General features: G+C 34.3%; 1 protein-coding gene across 2 annotated transcripts in view; it reads right to left on the reverse strand.

The window, feature by feature from the left end:
* TNKS (tankyrase) overlaps positions 1-25,376 on the reverse strand; it is a 159,333-nt gene that overhangs the window by 18,424 nt on the left and 115,533 nt on the right. For both annotated transcript variants that reach the window (XM_010995686.3, XM_064477487.1), the window contains exons 12-20: positions 21,049-21,220; positions 16,020-16,099; positions 12,684-12,829; positions 10,750-10,915; positions 9,234-9,453; positions 8,810-8,919; positions 3,566-3,754; positions 1,531-1,768; positions 848-930 (exon numbers count right to left, since the gene is read on the reverse strand). In XM_010995686.3, coding sequence (XP_010993988.2) covers positions 848-930; positions 1,531-1,768; positions 3,566-3,754; positions 8,810-8,919; positions 9,234-9,453; positions 10,750-10,915; positions 12,684-12,829; positions 16,020-16,099; positions 21,049-21,220 — 1,404 coding nt within the window. The remainder of the gene's footprint in view (positions 1-847; positions 931-1,530; positions 1,769-3,565; positions 3,755-8,809; positions 8,920-9,233; positions 9,454-10,749; positions 10,916-12,683; positions 12,830-16,019; positions 16,100-21,048; positions 21,221-25,376) is intronic.

Genomic DNA, 25,376 nt, shown 5'->3' on the forward strand with positions numbered 1-25,376 from the left:
ACAAGCATTTTATTATACCTGCCCAAATTTTAACAAGTTAGTTACCTTCCTACATGGATGTAAAAAGGGTAATTCTACATCTGGGAGAATGACTTAGTGATCTCTAAAGACCCCTTCCATTCTAAGATTCTATGTGTATCAATAATAGTTAATTCAAACTTGGGAATTTATTATTATTTAATATTTAGTGGTAATGAAATCATACATTGGTAAGTTAAAAACTCATCATCCTGTATAAAATCAGAACAAACAGAAGGATCTTAATTCATAAACATCCTAATGATGACTTCATACCGAGACCTTCACAGGCATTTCAGATATATCTAAACATAGGCTAGGTCTATGAGCATAGGGCCAAGTTTTGGTTCAACATTATTTTAGGCTCCAACTAGACAATGGAAACTTCATAAAGGAGCAATTTAAAAAAGGTACACTTACCCATTAATTTGCTTTCCAATTTAATGGATAATTGCTTCATGAAGGTTTTGCTAAACAGTTAACATAATTTCACACTGGTTTTAAGTGGGGTCTAGTCACATTAGTAATAAAATGAGATGAATACAGGCTAACACTTTGGAAACAAAATAATGAGGGAAGATTCTGAAAACATTCTTTTGAGGTGGGCCCAAGTTTTGACATGTAATAAAACTTACTAAGCCAGACTGCTTATAAAGATATAACAAAATAACAGACTTCAATCATCTGTTACCAGATTCCTCTAGCTCCATCAGAACTCTGAGTTTTAAAATAGCAGTTAAGAAGCAAAACAGAAAGAACAAGTGGCAATTAATAACTTTATATAATTGAGTCTTTTAAATTATATATATATATATATATATGAGTTTACCTGTTCTGTTTCAAAGATGTCCCGAAGGTGTTCAAGACCAAGGCTTTTCAGAAATTGACTGATATTCATGTCAAGACCCGCAACTAAAACAGACATATATTAAGGTTTTTCAGAAAGAAGCTTATCAATCTAAAGGAAGTTCCTTAATGTATTTAAAGCCATGGCTCCCTGGCACCCCTGGCTGTGCAGATGGTTTCATATAAAGTAAAATAATCCATAATACATAAGTTAAACTCACACACTTCAAATTATCTCTGAATTTGGTGGGGACGTAAAAGCTGAGTTTATCTTATCAGAAGAATTTATATTAATATTAAAAGCATAATATAATGCTTTTAGTGAAATATTTAACAGTTGGATTTAAAAATTCAAATTTACCAGCTGTTGTTTCAGTTTTCATTTCTTACATAATCTCTCAATTTTTCTGATATAACTTCAGTAATAAGACTCGGGAGTTTAAGCAGACATTATGGTTGGACAAGAATGGACTAGGATACACATAAGTAAGAACAAATGTAGATGGCAAGGTATTTACTCTGTGAAGACCTATTTCTTACAAACTGTTGCGTATATGGAAACTCGTATGTGGGATGTCTCTAGGTGTTTGCTAATTACCAATAGAAAAAAGTGAGTCTGTTCATTTAAAATACCAAAACCAAATATGTGTTCACAGGGTTACTCGCCTTCTCCTTCCTTCCTTTCTGCACCCGCTGCACCATCTGCAGTGTTGGCTGCTCCTCCTACCGCCAGCTCCGCTAAGGGGCCGGTGAGGTTGTCTATGCTGCTGGCAGCAGACAGGCAGGAGGGAGTGGATGCTGGTGAGATGAGAGAGGCACTCACTACAGTGGCCTGAGGTTTAAAACAGGTAGGTAAGGCCTCTGGGGGCATGGCATCTATCAGCAAAGCTCTGATATCATCAGCCTAAAATGATAACAAAAAAACACACAAAAAATTACATTTTAAATTGGTAAGTTTTTCACTAAGGACCAAACACTTGGTGAATTATCTCTTTAGTGAATGCTTCATTATTCCATACTGGTTTCTGATCATTCCTTCGTTTTTCCTTCTCTGATCCAGAGTTCCCGTAGAGTCCCCATAGTTTCAGTACATATGGAGAAACTGCAATTTTTTAAAAATACTTCATCTTTTGAAGATGTAATGTACAGCTTGGTGACTATAGTTAATAGCCCTGTATTATTGTCTTGAAATTTGCGAAGAGTAGATCTTAAGTGTTCTCATTACACACATACAAATTAACTATGGAAAAAAAAAGTCCAAGAATGTAAACTATGTTGATTCCTAGAAACACTTTTAACACTAAATGAAAAGTGTACACACAATTGTAAATTACTAATTACAAATATATTCAAAGGATATGTAAGTTTAATAAAGATTTGAATAGAGTTAAATAAAATATTTCATCTTTCATCTAAAAGAAGCACATATCAGAATTTTGACAGTCTCTTCTTTAGGAGTTTCCATACTTACTATGTTTTGTTTACATTTAAACAATTAAAATAATTTTTGTTCAGTTATTTAGCACACACTCAATAGTTTAATGTACAATTAAAATCTGGTGAAATTTTAAAGGGCTAGTGCTTTAATTTGGCTGGCTCATTCATGAACTCCACAGCTGCTGTTAAGAGTATGTGGGAGGTAGCCAGCCATCAATTCCTTCCTCTGGGTACATCGTGTCTCTCCTCCCATCAAGAGGTGGCATCTATCTCCCTTCTCTTAAATCTGGGTTGCCTGTGAGTTGCTCTGACTGATGGAATGAAGAGGAAGTGATGTTCTGAGGCTTTTGACCTAGGCTTTAAAAGGACTGGTAGCTTCTACTTTTTCAGAAATCATCCTCCATGCTGTAAAGTATGGACTGGGCCACTGAGTGTGAGACACTGTGCAGAGAGGCCCTGGAGGAGTTAAGGCCATCCTAGACACCGCAGCCTGAGCTGAGCTTCCAGCTACTGGGAGCTGCATGAACAGCAGAACTGCCTGGCTGAGCCCAGTCAACCCACAGAACTGTGAGAAATTATACATCACTGTATTAAGCCACTCACTTGGTTTTGGTTAAGCTACGAAGTGTTTTGAAATTGTCTGTTACTCAGCAACAGATAGATAAAACAAAATGTGGCTTGGGAAAGAAGAATTTCTAAATTATCGTGACCACATAGTAACTCCCTGATTTCCAGAAGGTTCAGTGTTTCTGTACTGCGTTTAATTCTGTAGTTAAATAACATTTCACCAAAAAAATTAATCACTGATTTTGAAAATATTTCTACAGTATATCAATGTACTTTCCCATCTTTGGAAGAATGATATAATGCCTAAAAGATAATTTTGATTTTGACTCTGACTTATTTCCTAGCCTCAGGTAAATTATCATGATCATCAGTTGTTCTAGAATAATACACCAAATGTAGAACATATTAAGACACTTTATTAAATGTAATTCTTTGAGGATACACTCTATATACATGTTTTTCTATGATTCATGTTTTCCCTACAAGTGGCAAAAAAAATTTAACTTACTGCTTAGTTTGCCTTAACAGTTTTAAAGTAAATTTAAAAAATGAAGACTTAAAAAAGTTCAGAAGGAAGGAACTTTGTTCTTCTAATGAATATACGTACCACCAAAGGTAAACCTGCTAAGCCCTGGAATTTACTGTCATCTCTGAAAGTATGAAAAGCAATACTAAATATTTTGAAATAAAGACTTACTGTTGCCAGATCTAAAGGTGTCTGACCTTCTTGGTTCTTCATAGTTGGATCTGCGCCATGTGCCAGGAGGAGGGCACAAAGCTGTGTCCTGCCTTTTTGGGCTGCTTCGTGAAGGGGAGTAAACGCCCACTTGTCTGTTGCATTCACACATGTGTTATATTTTATCAGCAATGCTGCGATGTCCACATGCTGAAGGAAAACAAAAGGATGCCAAGAGGTAAGAATGAAGTTTTGGGGAAAGCTTCAGGTACACTTGTTTTTATTTAACATTTCATTCCCTATTCTCTATTCTCATCCTTAATAGAAGTTTCTTCTATTAAAAAAAAGATTTATCACACCCTTCTACCTGTACTTTGGAGTCCATCTTTTCTTGCCTCCTCCAAAATCTTAGTTCCACAATTATTCTGTTACCCTGTAATTCTTCATGGGAGCTCTAAAAAATTTTTATTCGGCTATAACATATTCAGATCTATCTTAAAAACATATAAAGTGAAACTATTGCCTGATTCCAAGTCTCTTAATAATGGGCTAATCTGTCTGCCAAACTTTTCAAGCAAGCGTCCTATATCCACGCTTCTCTTATCTTCCCATTTCTCTTTCTAACCCACTGCAGCCTGATCTATTTATTGAAATACTCATCTCAAGGATTCTCAATGTTCTTTCTTCAGCTTTTGGGAAAGTAATGTAACATAACAAGAACAGCATTTTACAAAAATTAGTCTGTCGTATCCAAAGTGACTTATGGGGTGAATGAAATGTCAGCAGCAGACACATTAACTAATAACCGGGGCGTGAGGCAACAAGGTCTCGAACTGTGATGGTTAGAGAAGGATGGAAAGGAAGAGCTGAATCTGAGAATTTTGGAGGGAAAAAAAATGGGTTTCAGAAAGACAAATTAACTACAGAGGATGAAAGAGGAAAAAAAAGTCAAAGATGACTACCTTTTTTCCCCTCTTAATTTGGTCTAGAAGGTTAAAAAACAAAGGTGGAAACATTAACAGAAACTGAGTAGCAGAAGTTTAAGTATGAATGAAACTATAAGAAAGATTAAGGTTCAGTTGGGGTATGTGGTTTTTGAGGTTAAATATCTACGTAATGTTTTGTAACGGTTTGACACAAAGGTCAGCACACAGAGAAGAGGGTCATTTCTTTGTTCACTTACTCTCTCTTACCCACTCACCCACCAGCCAAACATTTGCTGAATACCTCTCTGAAGCTGACTTTCATGAGAAAGGGAAGAGATGGGGAAGGTAAAGACAGAAATAGCCCAGGATGGGGTTTAGGGGATGTTTCTTCATATTCTCCTTAAAAATTCCTTAAAATATTTTCTTTGCTCTTTTGAAGACACTCACTTCAAAAAGAACAAGCACTTCTTCTAAGGTAGTATTAAAGTTTTTTTAAAATATGATACAAATACTTCTTAACTTTAGGAAAAATAATTTCAGAAAACAAAATTCATTAGGAACTGCAAATCAGACAACTTCTAAGAAAGCTTCCACATTTGCTGACAATATAGGGACAAATAAAAAAAAGCATGATCAGAATGGGGCTTTCTGAGAACAGGCCATGTTCTATGATCTTTTGGGGATTATGAATGATATATCATCAATATAAAACTAACACAAAAGATAAAAATAGGTAGCTTCTGTAGTACTATCAAAATCACTTAAAACAAAACCCAGTAACTTATCTCCCTTACTCAAAGGGTATGTATTGAAAAGAAGCTATTTTGTTCAGTTAACCCAAAAGCATGGAGGCATTTGAAGCTTCTCCCCAGTAAGGTTATAGGGTATTTAAATTGTTTCTGATGATTCATTTTATTCTACTCCCATTTTTATTGGCAGAATAATATAATTTGGTGGAATTATTTGCATGGATTTTCAAAATTAGTACATGCAAAATTATGTGTGTGTAAAATAAAATGTATATATGGTACATATTATTAAGCTTTCTTTATATTAAATTTATAGCTTATGCTTGGAGAAACCAATTATGTGCTTATTAAATTTGCTGAAAATCATCTGAAAGAGCAATAAACTGGAAGGAGTATATTAACTACCCAAATAGACTAAAAACACAATTTTTAAGCCTTATTTTAAATGGCTACACTACTGGGACAAAAATACTAACTGAAATTTAAGGCTGACAAATCAATATGTAAGCTGCAACTGAGTTCTAAACATGCAAGAGCAAAGTATTGAATGGAAAGTCTAGAAAAGAAACTGAACTTTGCTGGAATGTTTTCAGGCGTCAGCTTAACATGGTTTCAAAATCCAGCTGCAACACAAAATGCTTTAAACGACAAATGCAACATAAAAACACTGCAAGGGCTCTAATTTAATTTTAGAAAGTTGGGAAGTAGGAAGAAGACAAACATGCTTGGGCTCCAGTTAGAGCAATTTAGTTGTACAATGTCATGAAATTCCCCCAACATTATACATTTTAGAGAAAGCACTAAAAATTAATAAAGTTGAGAAAACTCAGCAAACTGATTTACTGTTATAATAGAAAACTATACGCTTTGTGGTACATAAATATTAATGCCTTGCATTTATTGAATAGCAGAAAAATGAGCTGTCTTGTGTAAATGTATATTAAAAAATAACATAAGGCATTATAAAAACACTAAACTGGATAATGTGCATTATCATTAATATACACTCATGAAATCTGTAACTTTTATTTAAACTTCTTAAACTATGTGTTGTCCTTATTTTAAGTCTACTAATTGAGATTGAGATAAATTCTGATTTGATGTGGTTGCTGACAATAGAGAACATGGTGTACAAATTGCATTAGATAACATTATTTTGTAGAGCAGAGATTCTCAGTGCGGGGAATGACCTTACTATTGCCAACTGAAATTCACTATGTGTCGTAAGAGATGCTACTGGGGGCGGGTACATGTTGCACGTGGCAAAAACATGACAACTAAGACAGGTCAAGAAACCACCAAAGTAAAGGTTTTAGTGAATAAGAGTAGATAGTCATTAGCTCACAGATATTTGATTTTTAAATTTCCAAGTTTAATACAAGAAGGACATTTAGAGTGACTCAAAAAAAAAAATCCACTCACACAATGAGGTAAAAACACCTGCTACAAACACACTGTCTAGCTCATTAGCATTCTTCAGTAGAAAGAAGGGATGAACCAGGTTGATCAAAATCTCTATCAAATGCCCTCTACACAAGCCTGGAAAATTTTCTGTTCATCTTCACCTCGGTAAGCTACCTTCATTTACAAAGAGCTTAGCAATAGGGATGTGATAAAAAGCAAGATAACATAAAAAGAATGAAACTCAAAATGTGATCTTTCTCATCTGGAGTTAGAAGGGGAGAGCAGGAGCTGTGGAAAATGGTGAAACAAGTTTATGAAAACAGAACAGAGGGCCCCTGGTCAGGAGACGGGTTGTACCACTCCTCCACCAGCCAACGGCAAGACACCTGCGAGGGAAGAGGAACAAAGACAAGGCCAACCTGCATCCTATCTTACTACTTAGCCACAAAAGAGAAGCACTGTACATTTTCTCTTTCACTCTGGTCACCAGATGACACACACGTGTAATAAGTAGCATCTCAACACCTTTCCCATCAGAAGAAGGGGAATTAAAAAGGTAAAATACTTAAACTTTATAAAGTTTTACTTCCTCTACCCTCCGTGACATACGTGAAAGCTATGAAAGGAAAAGACTAATGGGATTGAACTTTTCCACATCCACAAAGCATGGGAATATATGGAAAAACACATAGACCCATGTAGTCTACACAGCTGAGAGCTTAAGTTTTATTAGATCAGGTCAAGAAGTATAACTCTCTTGTCCACACCTGTCCTTACTCGTTAGTAGATTAATATAGAAGTTAAAAGACACTGATTCAAGTTCTACTGATCCCATCAGCTTTATAAACTATTGACTGATAAACTTTACTGAAGCTTAGCCTTGGGATTAGTGGAATAAAATACGGAGAGAAGAATCATGCTAAGTGCTGGACATTCTCCGAATGATATATATATATTTATAGCTATACCTCAAAGGCAGAAGGATTACACGTAAATGCATACATAGTATATTAGCACTAAATATTTAGCATGCCTGGTCTTCAGTATAAATATATGCTGTTCAGTGAAATTGAGAATCCTATATGAAAGTTAAATGAAAATTCTAATGATTTTAATAAAAGGTTAATCATCTTTGGAAAGATAACTTTAAATATAGCAGTTTCAAGAGGATTTCAGTACTAATAACTGATTAAATCTGATAACTTTCAATTAGTATATATCACACTTGGAAGTAAATTTTCTTTGCTATCTGTCCACTTGAAACTGGATTGTTTGTTTTCCTTAAGAGTATTCCCACTGACACGTCACCTCCCTGAAACGCTGGCCTCCGAGATGGGGCACGAGAAGACGGGGGATATTCTCACCTTGAAGGGCGAGGCAGAGAGAATAAGAGAATATGGAAATCACGATGATTAGTTTTTACTTATAGGTTGTCAGGCTTTTGCAAATTAGAAACTGTCTTCACCAATAATGATTCCAACTAGGAGAATCCCTAGTATGAACATTCTGGCATCTATGGATTTTACAGTAAATAGGGACTAAGTGGCTAAACAGACAAGCACAAGGGCACCCATCTTCTTCCCATGTGATTCATCAGACCTCAGGCGGGCCTTGGTCCCTTCCAGGCAGTCAGTTCCAACAAATGTTACCAAGGTACTGAAATGCATCCCTCTTCCTCTTTCAGCTGATGATTGCAGTTACCAGTGCTTTCAAAGAATCAGTTGTGACTTTCACTGTGGGGTTTAGCTAGTCATTCAGACTCTATGAAATCATACATACCAATAGCTTACCCATTTACTTGAATAATTCTAAAATGCTGATGATAAACATAAGCAAGCATAATTTTCATGCCTTTATAAAGGAACCTCCTGGCTTTTACAGTTTCTAAAATCTACTTGAGATAGAGTTAAGATTTATTATCTATATCAATAAATACTAACTGAGCAGCCATTACATACTTATTATTGTGCTAGATAATGTGAAGAGATCAAAAAGCTGTAAAAAGCTTGGTCTGTGGCCAAAAGATAGTTAAGCCTAACTGAGAAGCCTAGAAACACGGATTAAAGATTAGAACTGTGCTAAATTATGCCATTGGTTAGATATCTACTTGACTCATGCCTGGTATGCATTTAATAAAGTAGTAAATATTAGTGAAGTTTTCTAGATTTAAGCTTTAGCCTGCTCACCCCGTAGGACGCTGCATTATGAAGAGGAATTAAACCACCTTTGTCCTGGGCATTAACATCTGCTCCATGTTCTAGAAGATATTCAGCTACTTCCAGGTTATTGTAGCCTGCTATTAGAGTGAAAAAAGGCAAACATGTCAGCTTAAAAAAAAATCTATCTGTATATAAATGATAAGGACTGGAAAATACATAGTTTTAGTACTTTTTGCTTTAAAAGCTAACACTACTATTACATAATTCAGAATAAGAAAATTACAATAAGAAATCTACATAATTTACAAGAAGAAATTACATAAAATTATGTCAATCAAAAGCATTTTACTGAGCAGTACTCTTTATGCTCAGCATTTCTTTCTTCTTCTGGTGGACTGCATTAGGTACCTAACAAAGGACAATGAGCCTTGGAAGTGCTGGTGATGCTTACCTGCCAGGTGCAGAGGGGTTGAGTTTCTGCCCTGGGTGTCTCTGCAGTTGATATTCTCTGGAGTACAGAGCTTCTGCACTCTTGCCAGGCAGCCCTTCTTGGCAGCATCCAACAGGGCAGCATCTCCTCTCAGTAAGTCCTGAATATCTGTGTCTCCTTCTTTTACCAAATCTAAAGGTGTATTTCCATCTCTGTTCTTTTTAGTCGGATCTGCTCCATGCTACAAAACAAAAACCAAATAGGGCTTGTGTTTCCTGTAGTATCTTTAAGTTTTTTTTATTTTTAACTTCACTTCCACTCATCCAAGGAAAGACACCTATTCTACACACATTGTGAAAAACAGAGAAAATAGCCTGTTTTTTCTTGCAAATTCTCTACTTAGTAATACACTGGATTAGCTTTCTAACTACTTCCCAACCAAAGCCCCAGGCCTCAGGATCAATGCTGATGGTGAGTGGGGAAGCTGTTGAGTGCCTTTTACTTTTCGTATCATATACTTTTTCTCAGACCCCAAGCTGTCTTTGGAAACCACTTTTCTTTTAAATTATGTCCTAGATGTTAATTTTGACTAGATTTCAATTATATAAAGATATTCTGTGTTGATGAAGTGAGAAGAGTAAGACACACAGGTGGAAAAAGTACTTAATTTCAAATGGAATCAATAAAAAAAAGGTTTGGTAATTTAAAAATATTTCCATTGTAAGTCTTAACACTGATCATGAAATTAGGTAGAAATGTATTAACAATTAACTTGACTTTTAAAAGTTTAATCATCTACATCTATGAAATACAGTAAATGGAAGTCAAGAAAGTCCTGACATGGACTGCCATTGGCCCACTGGAGAAATATGGAATAACCAACCCAGACAGTGAATTCACGGTGACCTAGAAGTTATTCCTTACTAATCAGTGATAGTAAAAATGAGTATCAAATATAGTGCTATTCTCAAGATCATGAGAACATATTTGATCCCATAAAAGCAGTGGGAGAACTTTATATTTAACTAGGATAAGTTTTTTTCTAGTTTAAAAAAATAAAAAAAAGAAAGTGACAAATATATGTCATTTTTCACATCTTTTAATTAACTTCACATTTTAAAATTTCACATCCTTTAAACAATGCTTAATAATGAGAAATGAGTTTGTTAACAATAACATACCTAGTAAAAAAAAAAATCAAGCCTGATGGAAAAATTCTTTTCTTGTTCAGATGTTTTCTGATATTAATACTCTATCAGATAAGTCATGCAAACTAATCCAAGTCTTTCCAAAACCTACCTTGATGAGTTGTGATGAACTCAACATAATCAAATCAGTTCAGAAAGGCACTTCAGACACCACTCAAAGCTATGTAAGTATCATATCACACTTAAAAATCCCCCTAAAATAGAAAATGGAGGCAGTCTCTACAGCACCTACTGTACTTAATAGAATAATTTACTTTGATGTAGTTTTACATCCTAACCAAAAAACAAATATAACTACTTTATATTTTTTAATTTAAAAAATTACATACTTTTAAAAGGAGTTTGCAGATTTCATATTTTCCTTTAGCTGCTGCTTCATGTAGAGGGGTAAATTTCCACAAGTCTGCCACATTGACAGAAGCCCCATGCCTTACTAAGAGCTCAGCCACCTCATAGTGTCCATATGAGCAAGCATTGTGAAGGGGCACCAAGCCACTAAACAAAAGAAAATCATTTTAAAGACATATATCAAATCTTTGAGTTAAAGTTATACTTGTAAAGAAAATCATTCTCTATGACACTGACTACACTAAACACGCACTTACATAGAAATAATTCTCCTCCGATCTTGAAGATGACTACATCCATCTCCAAACAAGCATCAGTAATTTCAAAAATGTCCCTTTCAACATAAGGACTTCAGTTTCTTGGTAGTGGATATAAATTTCACAGCAATCCTTATCCTTAAAATACATATGGATATACCCATAGAAAAAGGTTCCATTTCTATTCAATGGTTTTAATTCAGGTTTTCATCTTAGCAATATAAAGAGCAACATTACAAAGTGATTTCTGGAATAACTAATCACTAATCTGGTTTTATTTTCTCTCAGATGTTCTTCCATTTGGGTTTTCCTAGTAAAAATTATATACTTATAAAATATACAACGCAATTTAACGCATTTATTTATTCAAGTTCTACCTTTTGTTTTTGGCTTTTAAAAAAAAATTCCTAATAATTCAGTAGGGTTTCTGTGCATAGGTTTAAATATTTAGTTACCAAGCAATGAAAACTCAAACTCCAAGTAATACAGAAACTTCGGTATTCAGTATGTAAAATAAGGATGTCAACCATAAACTCTAGTCAGGTGAACAATCTAGTCTGAGATGACTCTTCTGAGTGGATGGCAGATGGCATTCTAAAAGGACAAAAAGATGTCCCTATAAAAAAGGGTGCATCAAAGGATAAGTTTAAGTTGTACTTAGTAAATAGCAAACATAAGGTATCTAGTTAGTACCTTTCTATTTAGAAAGATCGGGGGTTTTTTTGTTTTTTTTTTTAATGTTTTGAGACCAAAAATACTAAGTGCTAAAATAGGCAATAAAAACAAATGTTGGTTTCTCTCCAATGTACTATAATACTTTAAAAGAGCTCGTGATAGTAAATATTCATGTCTGATGTGTCCCTTTTAAAAGATAAACAAACCCACAATGGTTAACTGAAGTCTAAGTTGTGCAGTTTAATTCTACAGCAGTAACAGCATAGGAAAGTGCTTATTTATATTTTCAGATGATATGAAATTAAGTCAGAATACAAAAGCTCATTTCAGTTAAAATTTCTTGCTTTTCTAAATAGCTTCCATGGCTGCTTTAAACTCTGTCTAGATAAAATAATTTAGTAAACTCATATAAAAATAGAGAATATCTGAGTTAGTAAAAATAAAATTATGTTTCTATTAATACTGATGACTTTGGGATGGATGACTTCTTTTTGAAGGAGATTATACATTTTTAATAGCAAAAAAAGAGATGAAGAATAAATTACAAACTATATAAACACATTCATATAATGCAATAAAATGCTATGTATAGGCATTAAAAGGATGAAACAGACTATTAAGTACTGATATGGAAAGACATTCAAGATATACTACGGAGTGAAAAAAGCAAATTGCGAAGTAGACTGTCTGGAATGACATCATTGTTTATGTTAAAAACAAGCACCACCACAACAGCAGACACACTAGTATATGAGTTCCAAAAATCTGGACAATTGCAGCAAAATTTTGATGTTGTCATCTCCAGGAGATGGTGTGAGAGAGACTCTTCACTTCCTATACCATACATTTCCATAATGTTTAAACCTTAAAAAACATGTATTACTTTTTAAATAGGGAAAAAAATTGGAGACTTCAAAAATACTAACAGAAACCTTTTAAGTCCCAAGAGAATGAACCCTAAACAGTGAAATTTTAACACCTACCCTTTGTCTTTGGCATGGACATCGGCACCATGGTGTAGGAGGTACTCCACCACAGACACACGGTTATAGCCTGCGGCGAAGTGTAAGGGCGTAGAATGCCGGCCCTCTAAATCTCTGCAATTCACATTCTGAGGGCTGCAAAGTTGCTTTTAGGGCACACACACAGAGATAAACACAAAACAAACATTAGTAATGATTCAAAGATCTTGCTCCAAAATACTGCAGGCTTCTTGGATACACTGTAATTTTCTAATGAATATTTCTTTCCCAAAGATTATACAAGTGATGTTTAAAAATCAGCAGAATGCTTAGCTTTACAGTGTCTACAAATATTCTTACTGTTTGCAGAACAATTTAATCTTTTTTCAACATTTCCTGGACAAATTCTAATCAAAAGGAAAAACCCATAATAAAGCAAGCATTTCCAAGGCAAATGGAGCCTTCCTTGTCCACCTTTATAGGGTTTCCTCCCTGAGACTGTTTGTCACAGCAAGTCTGCTTGAGCCAGCATGCTCTAAGCCACTCTGTGCTCAAGTAAGACCAACCCTGGCTGACTGCAGAGCTACCCAGAGCTCATGTCTCCTTTGAGTGGCAAGCAAGAAGGCTCTGGAAAAATTACATTAATTCCGTCTGGGCCATCCACTTGGCCCTTTGGTCCATCACAGCAAAGCCACGCAGTCAACAACGCTTTACTTGGTCTCAGGGGGGTGGGGAGGAGGTATTTGTTTAAGTCTATAAATCAAAATGATTCTTATCATATTCTAGTTTTTGGCCTTTATTTCCATCTCCTTCAGCTATGTCCTTCAAGTCTCTTCTCTGTCTCCTTTTCTCCTTTTGAATGCTGTCATTTCAGCAGAAGCTCAGCGCTGTTTACAAAGCAGTAGAAGCAATGTTAGGCCTAAGAGGCTGCATCATTGGTCGTGATGGATGGATTACTATAAAAATATTTCAGTAACAATTTGCAGTTTATAAAGAACTTCACGGTTTTTCAGTGAGAGAATTATTATCTACCTCTAAAGTTAATCATTATCTTCATTTTACAGATAAATAAACCAAGGCTCAGAAAAGTTAAGTGACTCACCCTTTTTCATAGTGTTGGTAAGGGGCAGAATAAAGACTCAAACACCATTTTCCTAATTTTTAATCTTCTGATCTCTTAGCTACATTGTTGCTTACCCAAATTCAGGGAATTGATGAGAAGAGAGGTAATGAAAAGAAGAAAAGTAAGAAAAGCAGAGAGAGGGGAAAAAAAACAAAACAAAACAAAACTTGTGCTCTTAAAAAAAAAAGCAGAGAAAAACAGTGACATTTTTTCTAGGCTACAAGGTATACTGGCAAGGGCTTTCCAGGCATTTGACAATCTTGCTGCTGTTCAAGCCACTGTAATGAGCTATTAAAATACAAAAACTAAGAACCTGGAAGGTATCTATTTCTACTGATATACTGAGTAGGGGCTGGCAGGGTAAAAACAGGACTTTTCAAGTGGTACAATTTTCACATGATGGAAGGAAGTCTGGGCATAAGGGAGAGACTCTAAAATCTGAAGAGCCATTGACTTACCTTTTCATGACAAGTGAGTCTGTGGTTACATTAATACATAATTATAGAATCAAAAAATAAAATTAAATAGAAATGAATAAATTTATACAAGAACTAGAAAGGCTACAAAAATTGGCAGTAAATACCTATGGTGTCTTAACATGACTGAAGCTGCTTCCTGCTGCTGCTGCTTTTATTCTAGTTCTTTATAGTCTAAGTTAACTTTTTCTTTTTTGCAGAGAATAGTGGTAAAACAGGGATGAAGTAGGGAATGAAATACAACTTATTTTACCTTATTTAATTTTTTTATTTATAAAAATAAAGCCAATTCTGCTTACTAAATATTTGCTTTTTACTATTTAGAAGTTCTTTATTCTCTATACTATTTCACTTTCTTTTTGAATGCCAAAGCAATTTTACATCCTTCCTGCCTGCTTCTCAAATACTTTACTCAGCAAACAGCTTTTTCTTCTAACACCTAATTTCTAGTGCTTTCTAAAGCCTCAAGGGAAAGAAATTTCCCAGGCTTAATTCTCACTTAATCTGTGCTTTGTTTTCTTCTGCTACTTCCACTCCATTCATAAAAATGTATTTGGCCTTTATTGTGAATGGATTGTTTAGGAAACCTAAAAGCTGTGGCATGTTTGCCTATTACAAACAAAACATATGGAATTAAACTGACACATTAAAAAAAATCAATTATAACAGGCACATGTAGCAATTCTAGTGCTGGGATTATCATGCTGTGATACAGAAAAGGAGTCCTAATCATTTTTATATTTTAAGATTTTCCTTTATTAGGATATATTTCAAATGATAAAAAGTATTTATAATTTCAGATCTAAGAACTTTAAAATTTCTCCCCAGTGACTATTAAACTGAAATTTACTACTTTCTTTAAATAACTTAGATGTTATTTTAAGATGGAAGGGAAGTTAGAAGTTGCCACATATTGAAACAAAAATAAAATTTCTGGGCAACAGAGCTTAGAAAGTATTTAATGTCATTTTCAACCAGTATATATCATCAAGGGTCCCAAAATTAGTTTGTGTATTAAGAAATGACAATAAGAAATGCCCAAGATTAGTTTGTAAAAAATAACCTGGTATGGCTGGCAATACCAATTTTGCAATTAGCCTTTCTTTAAAAAAAAAAAAAAAAAAGAAAAAGAAATAAAAACAAAAGTACAATACCAACTCCTAAACTAAAATAAAACCCATATCCCTTTCTGCTATCTTCATCTACATATGAATGATTATAGATGGGAAGTGTGTGTGTTTTAAAAAAGCATATTCAATGTGAAAATATAATTTTATATTTGAAAAAATTCAACCTATAATCATTGTTTCTATACCACAAACATTGATAAAATTTCCTTGGTGAACAGTGACACAGAAAAGAAAATCCACCTTCTGTATATAATTAATTCCAAAGGGTTGCAAGTTCACATGGGAATCTCTTGGAAAAGTTCAAGAACATTGTTTCAAACTTTATTATACTATTACCTGGGCTTGAATTAGCTTGGAAATTTATGAATGTGGCCAAAATAAAATTTTAATTAATGTAAGTGGAAAGAAAAAGAGCTTTCATATAACCAGAAGACAAGTGATTAGGAAGGAGTTTAATGTAAGGCACGTTCTAGGAAATTCTTCCTAGTTAAAAATCTCCGCTTTTTATGGATCTCTCTGGATCCCTTTTATTGTATGGATTTGAGTAGTTTCACTTATAAGCTTAAAATGAATTTGTTAGCAAAGGTTCCCTAGAGCTACTACCTAAGACATTAAAGTGCTGACTTACCTTCACAGTTTCCAAGTCTCCGGCTTTAGATGCCTCTAAGAGTCGATAGTCAACGTCAGAAGTGCGTATAGGCGTACTTTCTGCATAAAAGAAAGGAAAGATTACTGTTAGTTTTTAAGAAATCACAGAGTAACTAGGGAGGGAAAATTATTTGGTGAATGGAAAGAGAGAGGTAAGGGGTCAGAAATTTCTGAGATCTAATATAGGGTTTTTCCTCCAATATTTTTCAGATAAGAAATAAATGGTTTCTTACTTCAATCTACATCCACTTTATCCTAAGCCAAATTCTAATAAATTCTAAGACACAACCTTTCTCCATCCCTATTACTCTACTCTTCACATTTTCTAGTCAAAATCTGGCAAAAGGGAACGAAGAAACACAGGACCATGAGATCACGAACATTATGATACACTGGTCTCTCAAAGTGTTATAGCAAAGCTCTGCCATAGGTTTTGTCATGGAAACCAAAGGAAACCACTCAACTGTCAGTACTTAATGTTTAGCCTTTCTTTTTTGGCCTCAATTTCTTCAATATGAAACAGAAGTAATACTGAAATCAATGATCTTAGAAAATATAATCAGCATACAAAAAAGGCCTACTAAATACAGAAATTTGTTTGATTTACATTTATTGAATGGCTTCAGTGAAATGTAATTTAAAATGTCTGTATAATTAAGAGGTACGATACAAATGTTAAATAGAATATAATTAAATCAGGCTGTTATGTCTAGAAGTATGAGGCTAACAAATGAGGTATTTTGATTAATCCAATACTATAAACAAACCAATAATTCATTACACATCGGCCCATATAAAAAGATTTTTAAAGAAAACAATGCTATTACTCAAAGTATGTTCATGGACATTAAGTGTGGCTTTTAAAATGCACATGTGTACACACACTCATGTAACACAAAAGAACTTAAGCCCAGGAGATCTGGATTCAGACTGAGCTCTATTAACTGTGAAGATGGACAAATCACTTAATAACTTAGTTTTTGCATCTGTAACGTGAGTGTTGGTTTTCCTTAAATTCTCTTTCAGGTTTAAAATTTCAGTATCTTGTGACCAGAGACAACTTTCTTGAGTCCAGTGTCCAAATGGGAAGATCATGTGATGCTATAAAAAGGTTTCAGATTTCAGAAGAAATACTTCAGCTCTTTCTAAAGTAATTTTTCAGGACAGTGACTTTTACAGAGTAAGTTAAGAGAATTCTTCAATGGAAAATAAACTATTTACTTAGTTGTCGTCGTTGTCATCATCATCATCATCATCATCATCATCATCATCATCATCATCATAATACTTAGCGGGTAAAATGCTAAGTAAATTAAAAGGAGGAAAGAAGAAGAGTATTTCATATAATGAAGTACATTTTTGAAATATCAACAATTATTTTTCTTTAAAAGAGTTTATAACATTTCTTAATCTGCAGAATGGTTGAGGAAAGGATTCAGGTCTTGCTCATATTTCTTTTCCTTTTCACACAGAGGACATTCGGAAGGCATTTGCTGAATTGACGTCTATGCTATTTTACATTGGGGTCAATGTGTATGTCAAACCAGAGCTCTTTCTTCGTGTGCGCTTAGTCTGTTCTTTCATGTCTCATTTGCCTCCTTTCTAACTCTGTATGACATGGCTGCATTTACAAGCTGTAGGTGAGAAAGCTGTGATTATGATCCCGTGATAGTGATTTTGGCAGTGGGTAAAATTCACTGAAACATCCTTTGCATATCTATAGGTAATATTTTTAAGTTTATCATTTCAGCAAAATAGAATGACAATTGTTTATGCATACAGAGTTAGAACTTAGGATATTTTCAGATTCTAGCATTTGAGGGATACAATTAATATGGCTGGATTTTTAAACTCTTAAGAACTACTTGAAATTGGCATACCTCTCTTGATGCTGACTGACTTGCAAAAGGGTGTAATTTTATAATCAAGTGAAAAATTTTATGCAAATATAAGGATGCTTCTGAGAAATATGAGAAATTCTTAGTCGTAGTCAAAGAATAAAAAGTAAGGAGATTTAAAGATATTGATTAATTACTATACAAATTGTAGAGCTCTGCATTCATTACAAATCCAAACAGGCGTAGAACAGATTCATTTTTAGAAACGTTACCAAAGTATTAGCTGAAAGGATACAACGCGCGCGCGCACACACACACACACACACACACACACACACACACAGAGTCCAAGAACTTTGTACCAAGAGATGCACAATTGAAAGAAATATATAAAAAAGAAGTTAAAAAGAGAACAAAGGGAAGAGTAGCTGATACATAAAGTACTGTTATGTAAAATCCTTTAGAAGCACATTGGCTAGGGTCAAAGGCTAGAGATGGGCTTCTAATTTTTCTCCCAATATATTCTGACTCACCAGAAAAAAATAAAGTAAACTGCCTTTCAAGTTTTGAAACTATTTAGAAAAAAGAAAACTCCTGTAGGCTGATTGTTTAGGTAGTGTTAGACTATAGGACTAGTGATAGGTCTTGGTGGCTGATTTCAATGTGCAAATGTAAATGATGATCTCAGTGTTTAATTTAGCTTTCTTAAGTCCCTAAAGCCTTACCTCTGTAAATGGTTAGGTAAAAGTAATACAATGAACATACTGAAATATACAATCAGAAGAACTGTACAGATCAAGATCAAATCTAAGGTGCAAGGTCAAGATCTAGCCTAAAAGTGCTGTTCAAAAGAACTGCCTGTGATGCTGGAAATTATCTATGTGCCGTGTGGTCACCAGCCACACAGTGATGGTAGTCACTAGCCATGTATAGCTACGGAGTACTTGATATGTAGCTAGTGTAACTGATAAACAGATTCAAACATTATTTTTATTTTTAATTAATTTAAATGTAGCCACACGTAACTTGTGGCTACCATATTGAACAGAATAGGCCTAGAGAAAAAAGTCAAATCTTCTAAAATGATGTTTTAAAACACTGGTTTATAAAAAGCTGCTTATCTTATTTTCTTTACTCTGACACTAATTTTAACATAAATATTGCCAGCAGTTTACAATTAATGCTTTACTAATGTAAGCTTTTGGCAACTATAGGCCTGGGCGCTGAAAGTGCAGGTTTCTAAAAGTCAATCTCAAACCTGGTATTAACAGGTGTTTTTAAACAAAACTTTAAAGTGTTACCTAGGACAAAACACCAGTACTCTACTGTGCATCCAGTGGGATCGATGTATTCTTTCAGGAGTCATTACAGATATAACCTGGAACTGGATTAGTAAATATAGGTATAGTTGAAAAGTTCAGCCAGTAAATGGTCTACACACTATATACATGCAAGTTTCTTGTAGAAATATAGTTCAAAAATTATTTTTTCTTCTAAATAAAAAATAATTCCCATTTTAAAAAACCTTTCTAAGGCAAGACTTAAGCATTAAATTCTATTATGTGTATTGTTTATCCAAATGAATAAAAATATGAAAAATTAAACTAAAAAGGTCTGGCCATACTAAATTAGGTATTTAATGACCTATAAAATGTTTTCTCTTACAAATTAATTTTTAAGAATTATCAAAATAATAAAAAAAATTTCATTTGTGATTCAGTATGTAATTTTACCTTTTACCAGAAGTCATATATTCCAACGGTATTCATTTAGAAGACATTTTAAAAGCATTATTGGAGCTAATCTGCTTAATTTATTCAATCCTTTCCTCTCCATTTTGTCAATTATCTCTATAAGCTATGTATAGTATTAGAAATTTTGATGTAATAGCTTTCTATCTGTTAGCCTAATTTATGCTTACAACTTATAGAAACTAACTTAAAATCCACTATTAAATGGTTCTCAGTAAAAGTATAAGAGAAAAATTTAGAATGTTTTAACAAAAGTCACACCATTTAGAAATTATTAGAATTTACTGAGAAAGCAGAAATATTTCCTAGTCAAAGAGTGATTAACTTTTTTAAGCAAATGTCCTATTGCTCTGTAGAAACAGGAAGTTCAACGAAGGCATGCTTTTCATGACTGAAGCTTGAAATCCTATAATAGCTAATTTAATTCCTTTAGATAGATCTTCTTTGTTTTGATAGTGAAGATGCCCTAGACTGCTCTTACTTCAATTGTCAAAAGGTCATCATGCAAGACTGAAGTAGAATGACCACTATTTAAGAAAGAACCAATATGAGGAAAAGAAATCCTAGTCAACAGCTTTGACATGTGTACAGTTACTCCTATGAGGCTGGTTAGCTCTAATTCAGCTTTAACAATACACATTACACTCTCCGTAAGTCTGGAAAGGGTCCCGATTTCCATTGTAATGGTGACTTTCAACTGGGCTGCACTTTCTGGGGGCCCTTCAGAAATTTGTGGGGTCAAATTTTGTCTTCCAGCATAGTCATGTCCTAGGTATCACTAGTGTAACAATTATAAATTATTTTACTGTAATTTACTGTTATTTTCCCTTTATATCATAGATAGGGCATTTAATGCAGATTTTTTAGGAAGGTCTCTGTAGAAACTAAATAAAGTATCTAGCTGCACTAAGTAGGCACTGTAACACTCAACAAGATTTTATAATTATATTTAAACAATAGGAAAAGAGAAGATAATTTCGTAATAGTGCAGTGAAGTTAAGAATTACAAAAAGCAGAATATAACACATGTAAGAACAACTAATTAAAGGTCATTACCATATTAATGATTTGTAATTTTCTCTATTTGATAGATTTCAGAGTGACCATAATTCCACACTGTTTATGGGAGTTTCAGGTAACCTTTCATCACGACACCCGTAAGTCAGGTTTTCTATTTAACACTAAAAAAATTAGAGAATGTTTGCCTCTTCTCATGACACTACCTCAACCCCACCAAAAGAGGCTGATGTTTAGGGCCACAGGCTAAACTACAAGCAAGGAAAGGTAGGAAAAATATTCAGGCAGAGAAAATATTCCAAAGAGCTACTTGAAAGGAGAGGTGCAAAGTCTGTCTATCAGTGGGCAGACGTGGAAGAGAAAGAATAGAAGGCAGTGTCTGTCTGCATCTGTTCGCACTTACCACTCAGAATCTGCTGCACGGCTTCATTCCCCATCTGCGCTGCTGTAAAGCCTTGTAAGGAGATGATGGAGGGATCAGAGCCATAACTCAGCAGGAGGCGGCAGGTCTGCAGGTGACCGGCTAGGGCGGCTCTATGCAAAGCGGTCTGACCAAGGGTGTCCAGTGCATTCATCTGAAAAATCATTGGGTGGGCACATGGGATTGTGCATCTGTTTTTGTTCCCTTTCACACCCTAGCAAATAAATTCTTGGGAGAAAAGTCAATTGTCAAAGATTTTGAAAAAATACCATAGACTATTCACAATTAACTCTTGCTGACTGATTCTAAAGAAATACCCATCTTCTTAGTTACTCTTCTCAGACCAGCTTATTGAAAATTGTAACATACTCATTCATCCCTTCCCTGATTACTGGATGGGAAATCAACTCTCTATTTGAGTCATTACAGAACTCTAAATTGATTGAAAAAAAAAAAAATCAAGGTCCCTAACTTCCTCTTCTATTTAACTTGATCATCACCCTTAATATTCTACCTTTGGTTATTTGTTTATCACTCAGTCACAAGATACAATCAAGGCTCTCTAAAAAGTGGGCAATCTAATTTTTTCCTCCATATATTCGGAAGTGGTTCAAGCACATAAGTACAAAATGTGTGTGATAAATTTGTTTGTGGAGGGCAGTGGTAACTATTTTATATGACTACACATCAATTCTCATCCCTGATTTTTAAAATGGGTCATCTGGCAGGATTTGTACTGCTGCTCTAGTTCAGTATCCCAGGGAAGAAGGGTGATATTTTGGAGCTAGCGTAATTTTATTTTGTTGTGATCCCAAAAAATTATAGGGAACTCTCATTGTTTAAAGTGAGCTCTCCTAAATTTGGATTTATTATTTTAATCTCTACCACTCTATAAATTACATAAATGATAAATAACAGTAATTTACTCAACTGGTGAAGAAATATAGGAAAAGATTAAATGACCTATGCATGTTATCCACAAAATCAATACCGGAAATACTAAAAAGAAGGGTCAACTCAAGTACAGAATATAGTCCATAAGCCAGAAGCTTCATTCAGGCAAAAAACTTAGGTTCAGCAACATTCAAAATATTCTTTACATGTAAGAATAAAACTTAAAAAAACAGAGAAAAAACAAAAAATATAGCCTAGTATTAGACATATAATTAAGCACCTAAATGGTCACTCAAGCTGAGCTAATCAAATAAGTGACGTTACTGCTCACAAGGATTCTTCTAAGAACTTTCAAATTCTACAGTTTTATACACATGTATTGCTGTTTCTGAGTTTTGTTTTCAACCTGAAAAATATATTTGACAGATTTATGTACAGTGGCATTAATTTACTCTTTGTATTTTAAAGAGACACAACTTTAATTCTTAATATGTATTATTTGGAATCACCTACATCTTACTGAAGAAATTCGAGACTGTCAGATCAATTTTTGTGACTAAGTCTTTTTTAAAGACTCAGTTCTAATTTCCTCTATGACAATCTCCACCACACGGGTATGCTAGAGGATTTTACCAAAGATGCTTAGCATTCAGCCCTGAAGAGATTATTTCCTCTAAAGTACAGAAACTGCCTCAAATAAGAAAAATGCTACACTTAATGTGTTATACCTCAACTGTGGTAATTAATGGTTAGAACTGACTTGAGATACATATTCAGAAGGTGTGAGAAGACTAACAGATGTCTGGCAGTTTCAAAGACAAACATACTCCCCCCTGCCTTTTTTTGTATCTGGAGACAACAAGCTGAGGTATGTATCTTTATTCCTATTTGAATAGTAAGAATGATTTCTAAAGAGGATAACTGGATAACATGATATAAAACTACAATGACATTTGGCCTGAAAAGTACAGGACATAAAATTATTATTCAAAAATGCCAAAACAGTTCTGGAAGCCAGGAAGCAGACTATAAGGATATGGCTAAGGAGAATCTTTCAAAATTCTAATCAGTGTGATCAGCCTAGTCTCAAAGAGCTAACTATGAGGCTGAGTTCATCCCTCTCCTAAACTTAAGCTTCACTGTCCACATCACTGATTTGGTGATTAGTTATGAGTTGTTCTGTGACATTTCTGTATGTAGGCATTTGAACTCACATTGTAATTTTAATTTAACTGTGAACTTGTGTATGTCCTGAAGCAAACCTGATTTCAAGTAATCTGAGTTGAAAACAGTCTCTATATTACTTTAGCTAGAGTGATGAGGTGTTCCCCACCCCCATCATCCCCCAAATCAGGACACTTTGTAAAAGCAAACTATAGTAAAAGCAAACTATAGTTAAAAAAAAAATTAACAGGCATCAATAAATCTACAATAGAGGGACAAAAGATAGGGATTTGAGACAGGTCTGTGTCTTGGTAGTCAGAGACCTACAACCTAGGGAACAGGTGGCAGACACATTGTAACCATTTTAGCTTGAAGGTAAGAAGCATTATTTCGATACCATCTCTTTTTACACAAATCCAAAAAAGCTAATTTTGATGACTACCGCTAAATGATTATGCCAACTATTACATGTATACCTTGAGTGTACATTTCTGCAGTTGGTTTTCTATGAGAAACTAGTTTCCTAGGAAGTTCTCTATCTTCCTGAAGCAGGATTTTGTTCAAGCCATCTGCCTATTCAAAAACTTCCAATGGCTCTCCAAGTGTTATGAGAATAAAACCAAAACTCTCCAGCTGAGACCCTTTTCTGCACCTACTGGACTAACTAATAATAACTTCTGACTAACAAGTAAACTCCTTTGAATCATTGTTTATAATATAGTCTTTGTATTTTGTCTATTTCTAAATAGCTAGTTCTTGGACATTCCTCGCTGGAATTCTACTTTCTTCATGAAATTTTTCCAATCTCTCCCCCTGCCCGCCACCAATGAAAGTAATTGCTCTCTCCTCTGAATAGCAATCCACCTGGTCCTTCTCTCATATATACACCACTTTCCAATTCATATAGCAGATGTCCCAGTAGACTATGTCGGACAAAACTTATTTTAGATTTTAAGGTGCTTTAGAGAAAAATCTTGATCAAATTCAAACTTCATACATACCCCACAGTAACAAGTTCAATACCTTGTACAGTGAGTGTTTGAAAATGGTTGGTAAATAGATGGCTCTTAAGAACAACAAATCAGTAAAATTCTGGTGATAAAGAATACTGTTTTTATCATACTATTCTGTATACTGAACAAACACTAGAGACTATTTCATTTGGGCATTTTTCTTTCTCTAGAAATTTGGAGGAAAAAAGTTAAATTCCAGTGTTGTTAGAACTAATGCTGAAAATAACTGATTCACTTTATCTGTAATGAAAGTATAATTTAATTTGATTTTAAAGTTTTTACAGATATTTACAGGCCATTGTTATCCATGGCAGGATGCACATAGTTAAAAGCACCTCCCATGAGAAATGAAATAGACAAAATGATCACAAATTTAATTCTTAGCTAGAATTTTGCTATAGTAATCAATATTTTACTCTAATACATTTTAAATCCCTTAATTTTATGAACCCAACTCAGCATATAGACTTCATCTAAGATATTAAATTTTAATATAATTTGAAAGACATGAAACTAGATTAATGTTTACTTGCCACACTTGAGTGCATTATTATTTATAAACCTTCAACATTCACGTTGAATTTTAAAAGAAACAATCAACTTCTCTGAAAAGAGGTATATTATAATGGTATGTATCTTCTTTGCTTTATTAAAGGGGTACTTGCCTTGACCATATGCCCTAACTGTCAGAGAAATAACTTGCTCAATATAGCTGATTAGACAAGAGGTGCCAGTCCAATGGTTATGCTGAACAAGTTGAGGTCTTATTCATATTCTCCCTTTCTCATCCCTGAAACTTGGGAAGAGGTGCAATATTTCTAAGCCAAAAACTTATAAAGTAGAGGCTGCAAAGACTGTATTTAGGCCACAGAGAAATATAACAGAAAAATACAGTCTACAGAAAGAAGGAAGTACATGAACAAGGACTGGAAGAGAAAAGAAACCCATCCAATCTCAGAAAGAGAGACAAAGAGACAGACACAGATAGAGAATGGCACCCAGGGAACTAACAATTTCCAAATTTGCTGTTCTAGTCTTTTGTGAATCTCAGCTGTGATTCCTGCAGACTATCTTTGGGGTTAACCATACAGTTATCTCACAAAAGTAATAAGCATACATTTATATAAATAAGTATTAAACAGATTTCCATTTGTACCTAATCTAGATTCAGTCCATCTAACTAAATGGAAACTAAAATGTCTCAGAGACACTGGCCCCTCTGGACTTTATTTTGATACG

The sequence above is a fragment of the Camelus dromedarius genome, chromosome 22, assembly GCF_036321535.1.
Source record: "Camelus dromedarius isolate mCamDro1 chromosome 22, mCamDro1.pat, whole genome shotgun sequence".
Lineage (NCBI taxonomy): Eukaryota > Metazoa > Chordata > Mammalia > Artiodactyla > Camelidae > Camelus > Camelus dromedarius.